Consider the following 21,333-nt stretch of genomic DNA (forward strand, 5'->3'; position numbering starts at 1 on the left):
TCATTGAAAACATGTTTAATGCTGCACCATGTTCTCAAATAAATGGGACTTTACACCATCTTTGAGGCTTTACAAATAGTATTACATTTTATTAATATATTTTCATAAAACAAGTTTAAGACTGTATCAAAAACTCAGTAAAAACATTAGATTTTTAACCATTTTTTCTTATGGTGATATCAGATATGAAATGTACATAATTCACATATTATAGTGGTTTCTTTGATCCCCCATCATATTGAGAATTTCTTTTGTGATGGGCAGGTAAACATTTTATACCCTCACAAACTATAAAGTCTTTTTTTATGATTGTGATCATAAATCTAGACATACAATTAAAAAATAAAATAATTTCCCAATCTGCCCCCTCCCCCCCGACTAGGTTTACTGATAAAACACTGACATTATGGAGTGGTTTAATTTCACAGGCACACAATTATGTACATCCCCTTGTCCCCATGCCTCATCTGAACTGACAACAGGCAGTGCACTAAGCATAACAGTGCAACACTTAGAGGCAGAGCAGTGATAATACAGTACTCTTACACCCACCCGCCCCCACACCAACAAAACCAACTGAATATAAGACAGTGGATCCAACTCATCGGGTATGTCTCCATTTCTCATACTGTTCTAAAGCACAGCATTCCTATGGCCCCTTTGTTATCTTTCCAGCATCCCTACAAGGTTTGCCTCGTGACCGCAGACATCTCACAGGCAGATTCAGTGGCACAGATGAACAAAAATAAAATAATTTGTTTTGTAACTTAATTAGGCTACAGCTACAACAGGCATGATCAGTGTAATGTTCTTTTGTGATCTAGTACCAGAGGAATTTCAGTCATGTAATGAGTTCAAGGATATTTTTTTTTCCCCTCTCCTCCTCAGTCGACCACCACGTAATGCTTTCGGTTCTGCGCAAGACACATAGTGCAAGGTTTAACAAGAATTTGCATAAGTGCAACATTTGCATGTTATTGTCGAGAGGGAGGCAAAAAGCATAGAAGAGAACAGGGAAAGACTCATGTCTAAGAAACAAACTAATTTTTTGTGTAAATAAAATGTTTCATGCTTTCAGTTTGGCATTATGGATTTCATTCCCCTCTAGAAATAACAGGTGCAAAATCTTAGTAAACCTAGCCGAAAAGACAGATAAGAGTGATATAGAACTCATAAAGATTAACATTGTGAGGAAGAGCCTCAAGTCTGTTGTCATGGTGACATCTGCTCAACGGCCCTGTGGGCTTCATTTTTTCCCGCTTCTTTATTATTTTCTATACAATAGAAATAGTACATCATTGAAGATAAAATTGACTCCTCTTGGCAAGAACAGACAAAAAAAAAAAAATGCAAGAAGTCAAAAGCAGATCTGAAGGACAAAGAAAAATTAAACAGTTTTTCATCCATTCGCCCTGTGCCTGTAGTTGAATTGTATGATGTATTGTCTTATCCATGTTGGTGAGATATATGATTATGGTTGCCTGCTTCTCTATAAAGTCAAAGCCATTTCATTAAACATGTAAAATTACTCCTGTAGTAATTTGACAAGCATCCCTAGATTGCACCTGCTTTCAAAACTCAAAGCCCCTGGTGTGCGTTAGGGAGGCACATAGGGAGGAGGTGACCTGTACGCGGTCATGTTCTTAGGGCGGGAGCCTTTGCCCTCTATGGGCACAGTAAATGGTGGGGGAGGCTGGTAAGGTGGGGCATTAGGATCATCATCTTGATAAACTGAATATTCCTCCAACAGATCCTGGTTTAGCAGGGTGCTGTGAGGGCCAGACATGTTTGGGTATTCTGGAGGAGGAAGTGGGGGCTTTTCCTCCTGGAGGATAAGAGGAATGCTGGAGGACGGTGGTGACTTTGAATCATCCAACTCATCTGCAAATATTATTGGAACGCCCTTCTTGATGAAAGTTGCTTGCTCCTCTATGGTCATCTTCCCCTTACGCTTCTTGCGGTAACAAACCATAGCAATGATTCCAGCGATGAGCAGCAGGGCAGCTACTACTACAGCAGGAATGACAGTGTGCAGGTAAACGTCATCAGTGCCCTTAATTGGATCAGGTGAAGGCGTAGCTGTAGGAAGCTCAGGCATTGGCACCTCTCCCGGTGGAATGAATGTGTAATGTTGGCATTTATTGGTGCCACGAACTGAGATGTTAATGGGTTTGAATTCAGGCTCCATGGCTTTGATAAAGACCGCTTTAGGGGTTCCTTGGGGATCAGCAATCCTGTTGCTGAGAATTGTGATCTGGTCCTTTGGACAAGGACTCTGCTGGAGACTGTTATTGGTCCATTCCACAACAATTGAGCCCCTAGTGATGCTTCTTAAGGTCACTGTGCTGCTGTTCCGATCTCCCAGGGCATAAGCCAACTTCTTAGTCAAAAGAATCTTTTTATGTACATCATTGCTTAAAGTGTTGGGGTCACCATGAAAACGAGCAGCAAACATTACTGAAGGTTTGTTATTATTAGACCAGCGATGGACTCTAACCTCAAACGCATCCATGATACTCTTCCCCCCTTTGTCAGTGGCTAACATGAAATACTCATGATTCCCCTCATGTTGCTCCTCTGGAAGGCCATACAAAAGCTGGATAGTGCTGTTGAACTGGATCCAAGATGTTTCAGTTACTGGTTCTTTGGGTGTCTTCTTTAAAGTCAAACGCAGCTTATCAGTAGTACCATCCTCTCGGTCATAAAATGCATCAGCAGCAATCTTAACCTCGAAGTATGTTCCCACCCATGCAGTCACCTGATCAATGGGGTTGCGGATCTCTGGAGTTGTATTAGAGTCCGGAGCAAGAGAGAGAGCTGTTGTGCGCCTAGGTGGTTTAGGAGTTGTGGACTTCGGTTCTCGGGGAGGTGGAGTCGAGGTTTTGGGTTTCTTAGGTTTTTTTGTGGAAGAGGGCTTGGGTTTTTTAGTGGTGCTTGGTGGTGTTGGCACTGCAGTAGCTTCCACAAAAGTAGGTCGGGTCATGGTAGGTTGAATGGGGATAGTGCTTGTAGTTCCTAGTATTCTGGTGGGTTGGGGAGGTCCAAAGACAGGTGTGTGAGCTATCTGATCCCTGACCCTCATGGTAGGCTTGACTGGAAGGGGCAAAGGGCCTCTGACAGGTGGAGCAGAATTATCAGTTGCTGGGGCGATAGAGGGTGATGTTGGAGTGGGAATAACACGTGAATATGGCTCTTGGTTAATAGTTGGAGGAAGCAGGGAGGGCACTGGAGTAGGAGTATTGTACAACTGCCGCCTGACCCGTCTGACTCCCTGGGGCTTTTTATTAACAATGTGCCAGCCAACCACTGGATAGCCCAGCCTAGCTGACATAGTCCCATCCTTTGCTGAGGATTGGACACTGCTAATGTCAGGAATGCTGCCCTGGTCAAGAGCACATCCAACTTTCCATGACAGTAGGGCGCCGTTTTCCACCACTTTCTTTGCATTTCCTGGTCCAGCCATGAAAGCAGACATGTCAAATAAGCGGTTGTTGACAACAGGGACCACCCTCATGTGTTCCAGTGGCACATGAGAGAATTGCCTCATATTGCCCAGTAAGCTGGCCCTCTGTTCAGCAACCATCTTTGTTAAGTCAGCATCCAAGATGACAGTAAGGACAGTGACAGGCTCCTCAGAACCACAGGTGAAAGGCTGCAGGCCACCAATATCAGACTGAAGTGTGATTAGGGGTGGCTCAGTATCTGCTCGTTCTTCTGGGTATACTTCAATAGAGAAGACTGTACTGGGGAATACTTGGCTACTAGTCTTCTGACTTTGCTCCTCACCTGACACCATGATATGATATACACCTTTATCTTGCTCCAGAGCCAAACCTCTGAGAATGCAGCTCTCTCTGTCCCAGTATAGCCAGGAGGGTAAAGTCTCCCTTCCCATCTCGGTGAGCTTCAAGAGGGAAACAGGAAAAAACAAAACACGTCATTACCATTTTTTTACTACAAAGATAATTTTGAGATAAAAATTGAGCACATTCATTGACTGCTCCTTATCAGAAGTAGCTGCAAATGACTTTGAAAATGTACAAGGATTCAAGTAATATCAAAATTACCTGGTCTGACTAGCAGATTAAATTCTATGACACAGAACAAAGACAGACAAGTATATTTGAAGTAGTAATTAGAAGATTCATAGTCTTGTCTGAAAACACATACATATATATATACACACACACACCTATATATATATATTTTTTTTATATTTCACATTGAACAAGCTGCCAGTAAACGGGACCATCATTCAGTTCAGTTTATCAAATCCTTCCAAACATGAACAGGAAGCCGAGTGAGCGTCTATTCATAATAAGAACTGTGAGTCATCACTCATCATTTTGAGTTATTACTGTATGACAGGATATCATTCTGCATCACCACTTGGGCCAATAATAATCTCATCTCATTCGTAAGTCTGACTTGAACAAATTGCAACAAAGTCAGCTTCAATCAGCAGTGATACAGTGATCAAATCTGAAGGGTAAATGGGATAAGACAAATCTCCACACCGACTGAAATTCAAGGCGAAAAAAAGAGAGACAAGACTCAGAACAACAAAAAAATAGGTAATGTGTTTAATTTTGTTTCCTCAACCACACTTAAGTTCAGTTATACTTTCATTAGAGGCCCAGAAAAAACAAAAATTTAACACACTTTTCTATATAGCTTTCATTTAGTTTAGTATAAGAATGAATTTTAACCTTATAGGGGAAAAAAAAAAAAAAAAAAAAAACCCTTAACATTCAGTTGTCTTTTTCTCCTACACTACATCCACACTGAAGAGGAATATGGTTGTATTTTCCAACAAATAAAAGGAACTCAAATCTACTATGCAAACTTTATTAGTATAGACTATTTTTGTTACCATTTGTACAGCAACATTGTTTTTTTCTTCACAGAGAAAGATTTTTTTAAAAATGTTAATTTATAATTAATAACATGCCACATATATCACCATTAGATTCATCTCAATGATTTTGTTGGTTTTTTTACCTGCACACTGCAGCCTGCATGGGCACGTCCTGGTGGTACCTTCAACTGGAACACCTGGCCCACAGTTGCTGAGGAGTCAGGGATACTGGTGTGCACTCCCTCATTCTTTGCAGAGGAATCTGGGACAGCTGTGGGCGGCCCTTCACCAACTAAGGATGCTGCAGCATTGAGCTCAGAGAGCACAGAGGACTGCATGGATGCCTCTAGTTCCACAGATATCATCTCCACAAGTGTCTCTTGCTGTTCTGGTACTGTGCCCTGAGTCAGGGTCGCCAGAAGCCCCATTATCAGAGGGATAGTCCTGCACGAAATAAGCCTGCTCTCCCCAGCATCCCCGCAGCTCATGTCTCTCCGTTTATAGTGCATAGCAATAGGCCTTTGGGCTGCCCAACAGATGTCTATGAACAACTGAAGAGGCCACATGCACTGAAGTCAAACTGATGATATGCTTGACAGTCAGATTCCTTAGTGATTGGCTATGCTTGAAAATGCAGCGGTTTCTCTTTGTTGTCCTCTGTGATCCATGAAGAGATCTTTGGCAGCCTGCTAGACAGCCATGACATCTGGCTATATAGAAAAGAAAAAAAAATGAGGGCAACAAAGTGGAAACATACATAAAAACATCAGTGTAAACATAAATCTATTATTATAGGTTGTGTGGTAGTTTCTGCAGATATCTATTATGGTGGGGGTTTTTTGGCACTTGTTTACCAATTAATATTAATGTCCATAATTCTTGGTGTAAATATATGTACTACACAGTAGAGGGTCCTGAAAAATTGCTCAGTTGAAAATAAAAAGGATCTGCTATGACACTTCATTTTTCCATTTATTTATAATGCTAAATCAGCAACAGAAAAAAAACCTCAATGTCTCACTCTGTCACTGGTCCATAGCCCAGATTTTAAGAAGGAACCCAGAATTAATACATAATGACATATAATGACAAACCACCACAAATGCCCATTACATTACACATCTGCCAATCCAAAAAATTCACTTTCTGCCAAGAATCCCCAAAACACTATTTGTCTTATTTTATTGATATGCAAATTACAGCTATGCAACTTTAAATCTGTGGTTTATGGTGTAAAATGGCAACAATTTTTAAGTTATTAAATTGTTTTTTTGATATATTAAATGTCTGACATCTTAATTTACAGCTCACCATGGAGTCAAGTACTGTCAAGTATTATGCATGGCCTAGTGAATGAAAAGGATTTGAAACGGTATTAAGCTTTCTCACTGTAATCTAGAGCCACAACATTATTCAGATAAGTTCCCAAATGCATTCTTCTTTTTTTTTAAAAAAAAAAAAGTTCAATAACAATGTAAAATAATGTTAATACATTTTAAATACATTATTAGAAAAAAAAAAGTTGATCACCTAATGATCTTTACTTCTATGCCACGCCATTTTGAGTTATAGTGAGTCTCATGAGATGAAGGAGTGTCAAAGGTTGTTTGTCTTTGTTGTAAATTTTAATTAGATGCCCTGGGGTTGGAATTAGAGTCTCCATTGTGCTGACCTAGCCAACCCCAATCCTGTAACACTCAAATGGGCACAGGAGGGTCAGCCGTTTGCCCAGAATCCTAATGCTTAATTCGCACAACGTATGACGTCAACAGACACACTCCAATATATTGTCAAATAGTGGCTACACTTGTCCCTCACTAGAATCCCTTTATGTATAATCTAAGCCATAGAAAAACAAAACAACAGTTAATACATAAATTGCTCATTTATCAATGCTTTATGCTGTCTGGAAAAAAAAAAACTAACAATAAAAACAATATTACTGGGATGATTCATACAAGAAAGCGCATAAAAACTAAAAAGGGCAGCCGTGCAATGAAAGGAAATGAATGAAAGGAAACTCACAGGAAGCAACACATCACAAAATATATACACAAGTATTTACTTTACATTGGTGGGAGCACAGGCTGTGCATTATTGTTTTGCAATAAGCCATTAAATTTAATGAACATAATGAAAAGTAATCATTACTGAAATCATCCATGCATGAAACTCTGGTGTACCTGTAAACTGAAATGCAGCAGCAATAACTCTAATGTTCAGATTTGATTGTGTCCCTTACTCGCTCTCCTTTAAAAAGCATTAAGACAATCTATAACATATTTAAACTTGAATCTCTTTGGAAAAAAAGAAAAGAAAAATAAATTATAGTTGCACGGTGGTTAGCACTCTTGCCTCACAGCAAGAAGGTCCTGAGTTCAATTCCACCATCAGGCCGGCGTCTTTCAGTGTGGAGTTTGCATGTTCTCCCCGTGTTTGCGTGGGTTCTCTCCGGCTACCTCCCACAGTTCAAAGGCATGCAGTTAGTGGGGTTAGTTTAATCGGTAATTCTAAATTGCCCATAGGTGTGAATGAGTGCGAATTGTTGTCTGTGGCTGTGTGTTAGACAGATTGGCGACCTGCCCAGGTGTACCCTGCCTCTCGCCCTAAGAAAGCAAGGATAGATTCACCCCCCACCCTGAAAAGGATAAGTGGAAGAGAATGGATGGATGGATAGTTCCTAAGAATAACTGTTACTTGCTACTACATCACTGACACTCAAACACCTGGTTGATCAATTTTATGCAAATAAGACAACCTATAAAATTTGTACCCATTCTTAGTTCCTACTGTTATTCCCGCCCCAAACTCCTTACACCCATTTATTAAGCCTTATTTGCAATTTGTGTATTCTAACTCAGCTGATTAAACAGCTGAATGGATGTATTTTCTCTACTGGAAGGTTTTCAATAGAAAGCAATGTTGCAGGTGGGAGTGATCAGAATCTCAGAGGGAACTGAAACAGCAAATCCTGCACATTATTTGCAGACCTCTATCAATTTGCTCATTTCACTGCTTAAAAAAAAAAAAAAAAAAAAAAAGGAGAAAATCGGAACATCCCTAAGCCAACACCTCTTTTTAAGGTGTTAATAACATTTATAATATATATACATATATAATAACCTTTATAATATCACCCTGCAACTAAGAAGGCATTTGGATGGGATATTTACTTGACTAAAGATACCATGTTGCCTTTGTGATCTAAATTATTCTAAACACATTAAATGTTTAATTTTAGTGATTTGCTTTAAGTAACTAAAACATGTTCTTCAGAAAAGCCAATTATGAAAATAACAGTTTACATTACTGTAAAATTTGTAGCTCGAAATATTGTCATTACTTTTGTGGCAAATTAATACCCTTTTCCTGTTAACCCGTCAAAATGTTACAACCAACAACTACTGTTCCACGTTTTAAATATAGATCGTTCAAGTTCTTTTTACAACAAGTGCACATTACAGTAGTTTTCAAGTCAACCAATGCCCCAATGAGACTAAGAGAGGACAACCCTCAATTTATACAGATATATAGATACATTACATATAAGACTATTTTTGTTTGCTTGTTTTGAGCTAATACCATGTGACAACTAATCAGGACACTAAACAGCCACACATGAACAACTCCAAGTACATATACTACAATTACCAGAAAGCTTTAGGTTTATATATGGAACAAAAAACACAACACAACAAAACTCCAAACCTAAATGTAATAAATTTACTGACATGTAAATTTGGTCACATTTGAGGTTGCTGAACTTGCATGTCTAGACTGTTACAAGCATCACTACCCTGTCTCCCAAATGTGGTTGGATGAATGTCTAAGATAAGATAACACAGTATTTAGAGTGAGAGAGTTTGAGTTACCCCATTTCACTCTAATCAACAAAAGGAAACTTTAAAACAACCTTCCCTGTGCTATAAAGTCCAACAAGAACAGTGAGATTACATCCAACACTAGCACAACTTTATTTCCTCTTTTGTTTATCCAATTCAGGGTTGCTGGAGACTATCCCAGCTTTTACTGTAAAACACAAAAAAAAAAAAAAAACCCAAAAAAACAAAAACAAAACCACAGATCAAAATCCACTGCAGGTATGTTGTATCTCACTCTGATTTGGACTGTTATGACTACACTGCCAAATGGGCAAATGATAATATACAAGAAAAATTCACATCCTGTATCCCCCACCAGCTTGCTGAAGAGACATATCAGAGGAGGAGCATTTTATATACAAAATATATTTACACAAAGGCACTTTAAAACACTAGTTTAAAAAAAAAAAAAAAAAAAAAAAAAAAAATGAACACAATGGATTTGTTCTTCAAATATGAAGTTTGACGCCTACTCCGCAAAAGAGTACTGAGTCACACCACACCTAACACATAAACCAGGTTGAAACATGTTGCTTATCTGGGATTTTTATCTGAGTCAGTTCAGTGGGATTTCAATCCCCTGTCCCTCTCCCCCAGTTCTCTTCTGACTCCAAACCCAGGCAGTCTCTTTAACACACATACATCTTGAATTGACTGCAACATGCAGGCTGAGTGTAAAGACAAAAGGTACTGCTTGAGCTGTGTATCCATCTGTGTCCAAAATGTAAAACACAAACATTACTGCTGCCGCACACAAATGGGGGGGGGGGGGGGGGGGGGGGGGGGGAGAGAGAGAGAGAGAGAGAGAGAGAGAGGAAAAAGGCAACATCTGAGCATCAAAGTAAGCTCTCCACAGTGTGACCTAGATTTTCATCACGTTCAGTATGTAGGAAGTTTTAAATAAAAGTCAAACGACATCTCATTAAGAAACATTAAACGTTTCAAATCAATGTGCATTTGTAGTGTTCCAACATGCTGTTCAAATGAACAACTAAATGGCTTTAAAATTCAAACGTGTGCATAACAGGGTGTGTTTAAGATGAATAATCCTCAGGACTAATTAGGATGTGTCATTTCAGGAAAAGCCCAGCAATCTGGTGTTCAAATCATTAAATATATCAAAAATAAACTAAAGTGTTCTTCATCAAAGCGCTCATTCAAAAAGAAAATAAAACCTATTCTGGCTTAATTACCTTTCCCATTGCACATAAAAGAGTATAATTATGCACCATTGTTACTGTCATATTTTCTTTGTAGCAGCACTGAGGCCGAGTTACATAGCACTCCTTAAAATATTTAAAGGATACTTTCAAAACCCCAGCATTAACCCAAACCTCATTAAATTGTTCTGTTTTATACACATAGTGGAGCCAAATACATATGCTACAACAAATCATGTTCCTATGACAACTGTATAAATGCTTGAAAACATCAAAACCTCCCCATTTCTATGATAAAGCCTTTTTTTAAAAAAAATCTATGGTAAACAAAGCAATGACACAGACTTTAGCGTGGGTGATTTCTGCCCATTTCACATTGAGGCCCACACTAGTGGGGCGACGACACCGTTTAACAGCCGTGGTATCCATGCAGTCTGCAGTTCAACAGTAGTTAAAACTTGAAAACCATCAAAAATAATTAGGGCTCCGATGCACAGTGGCACTCTGGGCCAATTGAATTGACGTACCACATCCAGCAGCCTCTAGATAGTGCATGAGCTGAATAACAAACATATCCACAAGACAAGCTTGCTTTGCAGTTGGATGTTTCCCTTGTGTTACCCTCCACTCTGTTCAACAAAGTAATGAAATAATGTGGAAAGAAAACACAAAATCGGCCTTGACTGAGTCAAAGTGTAACCTGCCGTGGTGACCTGCGAGCAACTCGTTTAACGCTACAGGAAAAACTACTGTATGCTGTCAAACGCAGGAAGTCAAATCACACTTCTTCTTCTTTTTTCTGTAAATGAATTCACAGCTCTGTAATGCACAAAGACGCAGTGGAGTTTCAGGAGAAAAACAGCAACTAGCCAAATATATTTTAATCTGGAAATTGGTCCTTGTTCAGATCTAGGTTACTGATTAATTTTCCTTCAGTCGTGAGAATTCATTTATGGCCGAGACTACTGATGTTTGTGAGGTTACAACCCGCAAAGCAAGGTTAAAGCGAAGCTAACGAGCTGGTATAACGTCAAAATTCGATATTCACCCAGCTTTAATAGAAAGAAAAAGAAGAGGGAAAAAAACCACTCAGGCTAAAAGGAAATTAGCGATGTAACAGATGCATATACTGCGGTCGTTTATTTTTTATTTGTGTGTGTGTGCGCGTTTAGTTAAAACACCTAATTTACATGTTTATAGGATTGTTAGTAATTTTGGGTAGCCAGTTGCCCTGGAGGTAGTGTCAGCTAAGTAACTAAACGTTGGCTACCGGGCCCCGTTTCCTTTGCCCCGTTTCCGTCGGGCTCGGTAGACGAGGCCTTTGTAAATGACAACGCCGCCTACGACGTTCAACCTTGATAAACCATTTGGCAACCCGCAGTAAATAAACTCCACCTTGACTGCAATACAAGCCTCTAAAACTGCAGTAAACGTATAATCGAGGAGCCGCGATGCGTGCCATCCCGAGCCCGTCCATCGCTAGCTCAGGGATGCACCTGTTCTATTCTAGGCGGACCAGAGCAGCGAGCTGCTGCTGGGGCATTCACCACAGATGCCCGACTCTCGCTCTCGGAAAATAAAAAAAATAAAATAAAATAAACGCCGCTAATCTCAAACTCATACACGACAAAAACTAGGCTGCATGGCAGCACGCTCCATAAGCCACCGTCCGAATACATCAACTCACAAACACTAAAATCGAAGAACCGGACCGAGGTTTGGTAACCACCGAACGGGCTAACTAACAAGCTAACAGCAGTAGAGTATAGTGGTGACAAATATAGCTCTTTACCTGCCTCGTCGGCCGAGAGGAGTTCGTGCCACAAAATAAGCCCATTTAAGTAAAGACGAAGAGGCAGACGTTTTTCTTAGTGCCACTCGTGAAAAAGCAACGGAACCCCAAAATTCAAACTGACCTTGTTAGCGAGCTAACGTTAGCTAACTCGCGCCGTAATGTCTCCTCTTCTACCCTGAGAGCGCAGCGAAGACTTCTCAAATGCCATAAAACATGCGCTTCCCTTTGAGCGCCACGGGAGGAAAAAATAAAAAGTCTAGTATCGTGTGAATAGGGTACCTGGGCACAGTCAAGGTAACATATGTCTCCCCTCTGGGTTGGTAAGTCTACAGACACTTCACAGCTCTGTGTTGTAATTATGTCGGTTACTACCCCTCCCCGGCTGCCTCGCTCTATCCTTCTCTTACACAGGTCTACAGGTTGAGGCCGATCGTGTGTACCAGCGTGACTCCACCTCCCTTTTATTTGGAGACGTGCAGGTGAACGCAGAATAAAGTGATGCAGGACAGTATGCAGCAAAACACAAGTTCCCCAGTAACCTAACCTCACAGTGTTGCTTGCGATGCAAACTTCAGTGAGGGCAAGTATTTCCCTGCAGAGCTTTGTTTTATTTTTATGACAATGTGCCTCTCTGATGATGATTAAAAAGGCAAGTGCAGGTATTCCCACTTGTACTTTTGTTCTGCCGTGAATGTACCATTTTAACTAACACTCTTGAAGTGATATATTTGACTTTCTTTCTGTGCTTTATAGCAAATATTATGGGGTCATTGCAACGAGTTGGCAAAAAATATCTAAGCTGTTGCGGCAACAGTTTAGATTGTACTTGTTTTTCGCTGGAAACTGGTCAGATATTTTAAGGGTCACTCGTGGTCTGGAGGTTATATTTGTTCAAAGAAGGGTTTTGAAATGATTAACAGCTGAACTGATTTTCTGTTTGTGCTGGTAGAAATACAGTCCGTGTTTGCACATTCTTATCGTCAAAACAAACTAAAAGCTGGAAGTGGGGTATTGTGTGTGCGCGCATGGTTTTCACCAATGTGCATTTGCAAGAGTGATTTTTTTTGTTCTCAGACTCCTGAGTGAGGGCAGCTGTAATATTAGTCACAAGGTGCACGCATGTGGTTGTTTATGAGTCCAAGGTTTAAAGGAATTAGGTGTTTCTAGGTTAACATTTCATTGCTAAAGCATCCTTGGTAAGTTTCTGATACATTCTGTAACGTGTGACGTTTTCAAATGTCAAATATATAAAATCCTGTACCAGTTAGAGCTGTGAGGAAAAAGGTCAGTATTGGTTCGTGGATTTGTTTAGCAATGGTTTGAGCTGCTGCCTGATTGCATTGCATAAAATTCCTTAAAATCCCCTTTCTTCACCTTGACAACTTCTTACCTTTCCTCTTATAGGTGGAACACAAAGATGGTGGCAATCCTTTGTGAAGATCTTTGAGCCTGTACGAATGACTGGTTGCATTAAGCCTGCATTATGGTTTTAAATAGGGCATGAGCTCTTTTGGGAAAAATACTTAAAAGACGAAAGGAAAGTTTAAAGAAAATGGAACATTTTCCAGACTGACAGTCGGTGTTGAAAAAGAGGCAAGCAGCACAGTAAAAATCTTCAAATGAAACAACAATTATAGATGTCATTATACTGCCAAATAAAGCTGCCAAATAAAACTGCCAGATAAAATGGTAAAAATGGGCATTCTTACTCACTTTGCCAACAAATGATTAGATGTCTTTTACCCCGCAGAAAATATTTGCCTGAAATATGTGGTTCCATTTGCATGATGTCATCATCATAAATAATCATAAACAATAAATTGCACAAATATCTTGGAGCAAAAAAAATTGACTCGGTGTTTATGGCAACAAAGAAAGGACTTTCATATACTAATAAAACCCTTGGCAGCCATGAGGAGAATTTTAAGATGGAGAAACAGTAGCTGTCTGTAATAGTTCACAGACATGTCAGTCATCCGAATCGCTTTGACTCTTTGTTCACCCCTGAAAGGCAACATGTATATACAGCTGCAAGAACATGTTTTAAAAAAACCCATTTAGCATTAACATGATTTATTAGATATATTCACAAATACAGGCGAAAAACAAAATGCGATGAAGCACTTTTCACATCTTTAGTAAACCTGCTACCAGCTGTGCAGGCTGCAGAAAAAAATGCACTCTTCAGTTAAGTAACTTATAGAATCTCCTTTACCAGGAAAAACCTCACATGTTTACTGATTCCTCCTTTACCTCATCAGATGAGACTTTTGGATCATTGCTCAATATAGACATATTTCAGTTCCTCAATATTTTTGTGATTTTGTTTTTTAATTGTGCAACTATCTTTTGATGACACTACATCACCAGTGGGTTGCATTTCCTGTTTTTTCCAACCACTTTTGTTTCATTTTTCTTTCTGTGGTTTCGGATATTGCAGTGTCACGTCTCCTGAGCGTCATGGACTGCTTGCCCCGTGATTCTATATTAAAATTGGTTTAAACAAGTTTTTAATACATACGTTTTTTCACTGATCTCATGGCGTTTCGGCCCTGAGGTAGCAAAGCAGCTCCCAACTACGACGCTTCACCTTTGAGATTGCTGTAGTCCTTTCCACCTGAGCTGTTTTGTTTTTACCACTGGTTTCTTTTTTTTACCTCTTTAATGCAATCGTTGCAAGGTGTCAACTCCTAGGTAAATTTTCTCAGTTTGTGGACAGATTTATTATTATACCATTTTATATATAGACCTTTCATAACCGCTTCCAGCTTCATGGATCTCTACAGTGCTAAGTCTTAGGTTGCAGTGACTGAGACTTGCTCTGCACTAACCAATCTTTCTTGAGAATAGCATACTTTGACAGAAGAATATGCTAAATGAATGCCTAACTCTGAGTAGCCTTTGGAAAAGTTGTTGAAGCTCAGATGACATTTTATGAGTAATCGATACAATAAAACATTATCATACTATATAAAGTGCTCTGACGTGGCCATTGTATATTAGCAGAATAGATAACACTGCAAGAAACTGAACTGAATTGAAACGAATTGAAAATGTGATGGATTTAATTAAAGGCTTTCTCTTGCAGCTGCCTAGCTGCATATCTAATTGAGAATACATGTAGCATATTGAGTATTTTAAAACAATATTTTACCTAATGCACATTGTAATGAATGTGCATCTGTGCTTTAATTCTTTCGGAGTTAGCACTGAAATATGTGCATAAAGAATTCATCATCATGTAGCAAATTTGTGGGACAATTTGCTTAAATCACAGATTACAATTTGCACATCACACCACATAATACAGTCATTGTAATCACAATCTATTTTTTATAGGCATGTTGCACCTAATTGTCTCAAAAGTGAATTAATACGCCATCTGCACAGACAATAATTAATAAATTATATCAATGTCAGGTGAGAGGAATGCAAGAATTTACTAATAGTTGCTGTTCTCTCATCTTATTGTTTACACTCAAGACAGAAGAGGGATTTTCACTGCAAATGCATCGCCCGGCTCTCATTTTGTCTCAACTCACATACACAACAATACTTGCAAGTCTACTAGACCATGATAGGCCCACCGCAGAGGGGCTTTCATGTGATTGCACATATCAGTCTGACTCTTGATGTGTGAGCACAGAGAAAGAGAGAGGATTAAGAATCAGCTGACTCCCCACATTTTCTTCCAAGTGACTTATTAGAAGGGTTATTCTGAGCGGTCTGCTGGACCGCTGAGGGGGTTGGCTGAGTAGTGAGACCCTCAATGAAGCCAATTTCTCTCACAATGGTAGATTACTTTAGACAACCTTCTCGGCTTTACCCAAAAACAAACGGAAGGAGCCTTTTGTACTTTTTCTCTGTTGTGCTCACAGATCTCTCTCGTTCACCCACAATTTTTTCTCACACATCATAATTTAGTGTATCTGCAAAAGTGTTTTGGACTCACATGATGAGGCACAGGGCTAAAGTAATTTGCTGGGCCATTTCATCAGGGTCAGCAGTGAAACACTTTTAAAAATGTTCTGGGAACATGTCATTTACCTGTAACAAGCTTTTGTTTCTGGTCTACTGTGGACACTTGTTTACTCTGTCACTTGTCATGTCGTTCCAGCAATAAAACAGGAAGAAAGATGATTTCCTTTCACTGCGGCATCTAGACCAGACTACCATTTCCTTTTCCATCCACGTGCCCCTGGCTATCTGTTCTTGCTGCTCAGCACAAATAAGATTTCCAAAGAGGTACCATTATCACTTGTGCATGTTTACGCTGAAACACGCTGTTAACAAGCTAACACACTGTGAAAACCTCCTATTGATGTAAAAGAAAAACTAATTATTTGCCAAATACTTTGTCTTGTTGAAAAGTAATTTGGGACTTGTGATTTCAGCTTGTCATATTTACATGCATCTCAGAGCAAATTAATCCCTTTTTGGTCTTGCTGCGGTGAGTTAGCTGATAATTTGCAAATTAGATGCATAATTAATCCACAATCAGACACCCTAAAGGCAATTAGAGGCGATGGGACGCTTCTGTACTTCGACCAGTGGCAGGTCAGGCTGCTCCATTACAGGGTAAACACAAAGCTCTTAAGGAGACTTCATGCTAAATGGAAGTGTGAGGAAAAGCCCCTAATGACCGTTGTGACTGGGGCAATATTTTGGTTATCAGAGACACACACGCCTAATGACTTTGAAACACATCAAGAAGACATCAGCAAATACAGAAATCATCAAAGGGAATGGCCACAGGATGACCCCAATGAAAAGCTGTAATCAAATTCCAACCTGGCGACTGAACAGGCCCTCAATGGCCCCTTAATGTGTTGTGTAACTTTAGCAGTTACCTGAAATACCCTAAACACAATCCAACACTGCACGATTACACAGCCATAAACAAGAGTCCAAATGAACCTGGACTTAATTATGATAGTAGCCTTCCACAAGTTCTCATCAATACCTTATTTTCCATTATAAAGAAGTCTCTGACCAAGCGATGACCTTAGAAATTTCTTATTTTAGCCTTTTTCCCCCCCTTCTTTTTAATGGTAGCATTATTTTTTCAGTGGAATTGCTTGCCAAGGTATTGGCTGTGTGGTTTGCCCATCTCTTTTGGACTAGATTAAAAAAAATCACAGCAGCTTCTTGACAATTCCCATAAAATTTATTGATTCACAATAAAACAGAAATTTGTCACTCTGCTTGGTAACATTTGGATGAATCACATTGATTTTACTTGAAAATCAGTTGTTTTTTAGATAAATTCTCCCCAAACTAATGACTTTCTTCAGCCTCAACAGTACTTAGTGTTTTGGAGCAAATAGCAAAGGTTCACATGTAAACATCCAGTGTGTATAACTAAAGTGGTGAGGATGGTAAAAGCTTGTACAGTACTTTGTATAAACAGTCTGTATTGCTCATAGCACAACTGTGCCAAGCAGAGTTTCACAGAGCTGTCAGCGTGGCTATAGACCCTTAGTCTTGTTATTTCATGTAGACCTTCCAGGTAACCTTAGATGTCAAACCTACCTGCAGAGTATGACTTATATATCTGGGAGAGTCCAATCCCTGTGAGAGTGACAAGCCTGTTCAGTGTAACCTGACTCCGTGTCCTCTGCTGTTACCTCTCTGGTCTAGATAATCATCACCTTCCTGTGTTTTCTGTCCTAGGCAGGATTAGAGATTTATTAACTAGCAAGACTGTGTCTCAGGAATGTGCTCCAGTTTTGTCCATTGGACCTGACGGTGACTGGCATTCACGCCTAACGTGGCAGGCAGCTCAGTCTCAGTAAGTCTATGCGGGCTGCCAAGTGTGTGGCGCACCACTCCTGCTTAATATCTGTCTGAGGCCCTGGGCATAGGGAGGATGAAAATGGGGAGAAAGCGAAAAGACCCAACTCTGGGTCCCAGGTGTGCACTTAACGCTACCTATCAATTCCGGCCTGGGGTGAGGCAGACTGCAAGCCAGATCAAATCATGAGTCAGAGTTGGGGGATGCATTTCAGCCTGCCTTATTGCCTGGTCAGTCACATGGTAACGGTTCAGACTGAGATGGAATGAGTCAACTGCCACAAGAATCCATCCAGGTGATACCGTATGTAAAAGAGTGTGAACTGAATATAGACTCAGTCATGAAGTATTACTCTAAATCTTACACTGAATGTATGCATACAGTTGTTGCACCTCGGAGCAAGTGACACATTTTGATGTTATTTAAAGTGAAAAGAAGTCAAAGCAAGCCCTGCAGCTGCAGCGAACGCTCATTAAAAGCACTTTTTCTACAAACGTCTTTGAATTTTTACTTCTTGTTTCATAAACTTAAACAAAAATGAACGCTAATACAGACATTTGGAGAAGTTTTTGTATTCTAAGTCAGAACTTAGTAAGTCCCCCTTAGCAAATATCACAGCTTCACAGGCTTTCTGTTCTGGCTTTATTTAATTTTCACCTACTCTTCTATGCACAGCGCTTCAGCAGATATATTAAGGCTGTCTCACTGGATGTTTAAGATCCACCCACAGCTTTTCAGTGATTTTAAAGTCAGGTGACTATTCCAAAAGCTTCGGATTTTGTTTCTCCAGTTAATTACCTTGTGGGAAAAGCTAGCTTTTTTCTCAGTAGCAAATTCTTCACCGACTGCATGATCTTTGAACACATCTGCTGATTTTTAAATGAATCTATTTTTTTCTCTCTCCTTGTGCAATTCTTTCCTGTGTCACTGGCTGTAAAATAAATAAAAAGCCAAATATTACCATCACGTTATGATTTAAACGCAGTAGTAGTGCTGGTAGTGCTAGCTTGACATGTCTATAGCATGTCCTAAATCACTCCATCCTAGCTACATGTTGCTTTGCGTGCATCGTGTGTTGACCTTTGTACTGAGAATGCGGGTGTGGTTAACCTGTGATGATGGAGTGTATGCAAACCGTGCTGTATGTACTGTATAGTGTTGCACCACCGCTCTTATAATGTAGGTGTATTGCAGTGTTTCTGAAGCAGAGGTTTAGTTTTTTCTTTCCAGCAGACATTTGGTTCCATTTAGCTTTTTTAATCATGTTAAAAAGTGGATATTACAGCCTAAAGAGAGCATTGATGTCCTTTTCATAGCATCCCCCTACACCGAGGCTTTCATTTTTAGAACCTCACAGGTTATTCAGTCGACCCCATGGATTTTATTTTTCTTTTTTTTGGTCTTGAACCATCACCGGCTCAGAATCAGCTCCCAGTTTTTAATGACTAGTTTTAATGAGTCAATTAAAAGCCCAACAAGTTAATAGTGAAGGGTGTATTTGCACCTGCCCCAGTTATAGTTTTATTATCTTTAATTCATTTTTTAATATCCATGAAATAAGAATAAATCATGAAGTTACATATGAAGATTTTATGAATTTTTTTTTATTAATTTGTTGCACTGCTTTTATTATCTTCTTTTCACATATAAATCAGCAAAGTATGTAATTTGCCCAGGGGTGGCCAAAAATTTGCTGCATCTATGATAAGAGCCGACAGGACAAAAAAAAGAAAAAGAAAGCACCAGCAGTGTTCAAGGAGCAGGAATGCCAGCATCTGAAGCTGCCCATTATATGTCTCCCCATATCCACCCACTGCTTGGTCCAAGGCTGTCTCTGCTGCTTAACTCTTGCACAGGGACTCTCTGTGATCCAGCAGAGCTCTCAGTGCAGGGAGCATGGTGCTGATGCCAAATTCCTGTTATCCAAATCCGTCGGCACTGTCTCATTTAAGAGATAAGAGGCTAATCTACAGGGTGGGCAGGAGATAGACCTAGAAATACAAGGCCCCTCTTGTCGCTTGCTCGCCATTCACCACATAACTGGAATGTGTATAGGCATGTGCAGACAAACAAAACCTTGAGGATCTTTTCTCTTTATCCCCTTAGGCTTAGATGTGGTTTTAAAGGATATAAATCACAATGTGTTTGTTCTATTTATCCACCTGAATTGCTCTTATTTTCTTTTTCAGATGTGAATCATAGCCAGCAATGTGCTTCTTTTTTTGTTTCCAATATATTACTGAATAAAGAATCATAGCTCCGAGCAGTCAAACAAATCTGCTGCAAAGATTAAACTTAATATGACCCACATATGAGTAAAGACTTCAGAACTCAGTTGCTGATGAAAAAATAATCTGTGTTACAGTGGACTTGTGAATAGTCAACCGGTCTTTCACAGTCAGTGTGCTTTTGAGCAAGGTTTTTAAATCCTAACTAGTACTGATTTTTAGAACTGTTTTGTGCTTTTAATGAGAAAGATGATTTAATCAATAAACAACAAAACATTTTACCAACTTTAAGTTAAAAAAAAAAAAGATGTATCTTCTTGATAGATTCTTGTTAGAGCTGAAAAAAAAAGTTGCCAAAGTTTTCAAGCTTTAAAACATAAACCATTGCACAAGAAAACTGTCTAGAATGGTGCCTGGTAGACAAGTAAGTAATTACCTTGGCCTTACTTGAGGTTGAGATTTAATATTTAGCCCTAACATCAGTTAAGCCTTTCAGTTGCCAAACCCCGAACACTGCTTGCATTGCTAGAAAGTAATGCAAGCAATTGGAAGTGTGCCTGGAAAAATAGTGAATGGAAGAGCAAAGGGTTAAAGCTGGTGAATAAACAATTGTTTCAATAATTAAATCCCAAGGGGACAAAAACAGGCACAAAGTGCCACACAAACCCACTCTCTATAATAGTGTTTCTTGTGGATTGTATTTTCCCCCTTGTTAGGTACCTAGTTACAAACATTTTGGCCTTTATCCTTTTTGTCACTGCTGTAAGCCCAGCGTGGGACAAAGTTTGTCCCTATTTGACGGTAAGTGTTACACAAACAGGCAGGAGATTGCTATTCAGGATCACACATTAACTGAGCCACATTTGCTTCTATGCATATTTCTTGTGTCAGCAAACACAGGCTATTTAACGGTTCAACTGCCAACTTTAAGTACCTGTCAAAGTTACAAAAAACAACCAAACGTCACAATAACTGATGTTGCCACACTGTTGTGGTGTTGTGTACAGTACGGTATTGTGTTCTAGCACTGATCTTATTACCTGTTTCCCTAACGCAGTCTCTCACTATCAAGATCAAAAGCTGTTTGAAGGTTCACTTCATACCTGACGCAACACAGTCAGCATATAGCTCTCTCTCTGAAGTTATAATCAAGCGCCTGGAGGTGTCCTGAGATAGGAAAAATGCAAAGTAAAGTTTCAAGATTTAATAAATGTAATCTGCTTCATCTTTTGTTTACAGTAATTAGAGAGTTTCAGAATTCATAAGATTTGTTATTTCTTTTCTACTTATGCAGTTTTGAGTGTTGCTCCCTCTTTTACACATCTTTGAAATGAATGCTAGAACTCCCTCCCCCTTCGACATACTTATAAGATTGAGTTCCTGCCTACAAGCTGTTTCCAGCCACAACACTTGAAACTATCCCGTCATAATAATGCCTACATTGCACATTTGTGCACCTGCGGATGATACATTATCTTTTGCCCTGTTCGAGACATAGCCTGAAGGAACACTTCCTCTCACAGCTGCCATGATGTCATCTCCATTTGGTTTTTTTTTTTTTTCACCTCCTTGAGACCTACAACCCACAGTCTTGACTGTGGTCTTGTTTTTGAGACA

At 39.5% G+C, this 21,333-nt stretch overlaps 1 protein-coding gene across 3 annotated transcripts; it reads right to left on the reverse strand.

Annotated features, from left to right (window-relative positions):
- LOC146364492 (dystroglycan 1-like) lies at positions 1-12,118 on the reverse strand. 3 transcript variants are annotated; one of them, XM_084917356.1, is made up of 3 exons: positions 11,974-12,118; positions 5,002-5,568; positions 1-3,904 (listed from the first exon to the last, which is right to left on the reverse strand). In XM_084917356.1, exons 2-3 carry the CDS (start codon positions 5,422-5,424, stop codon positions 1,598-1,600), a joined length of 2,730 nt encoding a protein of 909 aa, XP_084773482.1. In that variant the 5' UTR covers positions 5,425-5,568; positions 11,974-12,118; the 3' UTR covers positions 1-1,597. The 3 variants fall into 3 exon arrangements, with proteins under 3 accessions (XP_084773482.1, XP_084773481.1, XP_084773483.1); XM_084917355.1 differs by having other exon boundaries at positions 11,816-12,118; XM_084917357.1 differs by lacking the exon at positions 11,974-12,118 and adding an exon at positions 11,692-11,797.
- Between the last annotated feature and the right edge of the window lie 9,215 nt (positions 12,119-21,333).

This window comes from Perissodus microlepis, chromosome 20, assembly GCF_051167445.1.
Source record: "Perissodus microlepis isolate ML-2025 ecotype Zambia chromosome 20, ASM5116744v1, whole genome shotgun sequence".
NCBI classification, from domain to species: domain Eukaryota; kingdom Metazoa; phylum Chordata; class Actinopteri; order Cichliformes; family Cichlidae; genus Perissodus; species Perissodus microlepis.

Bases quoted from the DNA above. Each gene is read 5' to 3' on its own strand.
- LOC146364492 (XM_084917356.1), bottom strand. From the start codon at position 5,424: ATGTGGCCTCTTCAGTTGTTCATAGACATCTGTTGGGCAGCCCAAAGG. The intron at 3,905-5,001 runs GTAAAAAAACCA...TCCCTCTTGAAG, and splicing joins ATGCAGGCTGCAGTGTGCAG to CTCACCGAGATGGGAAGGGA.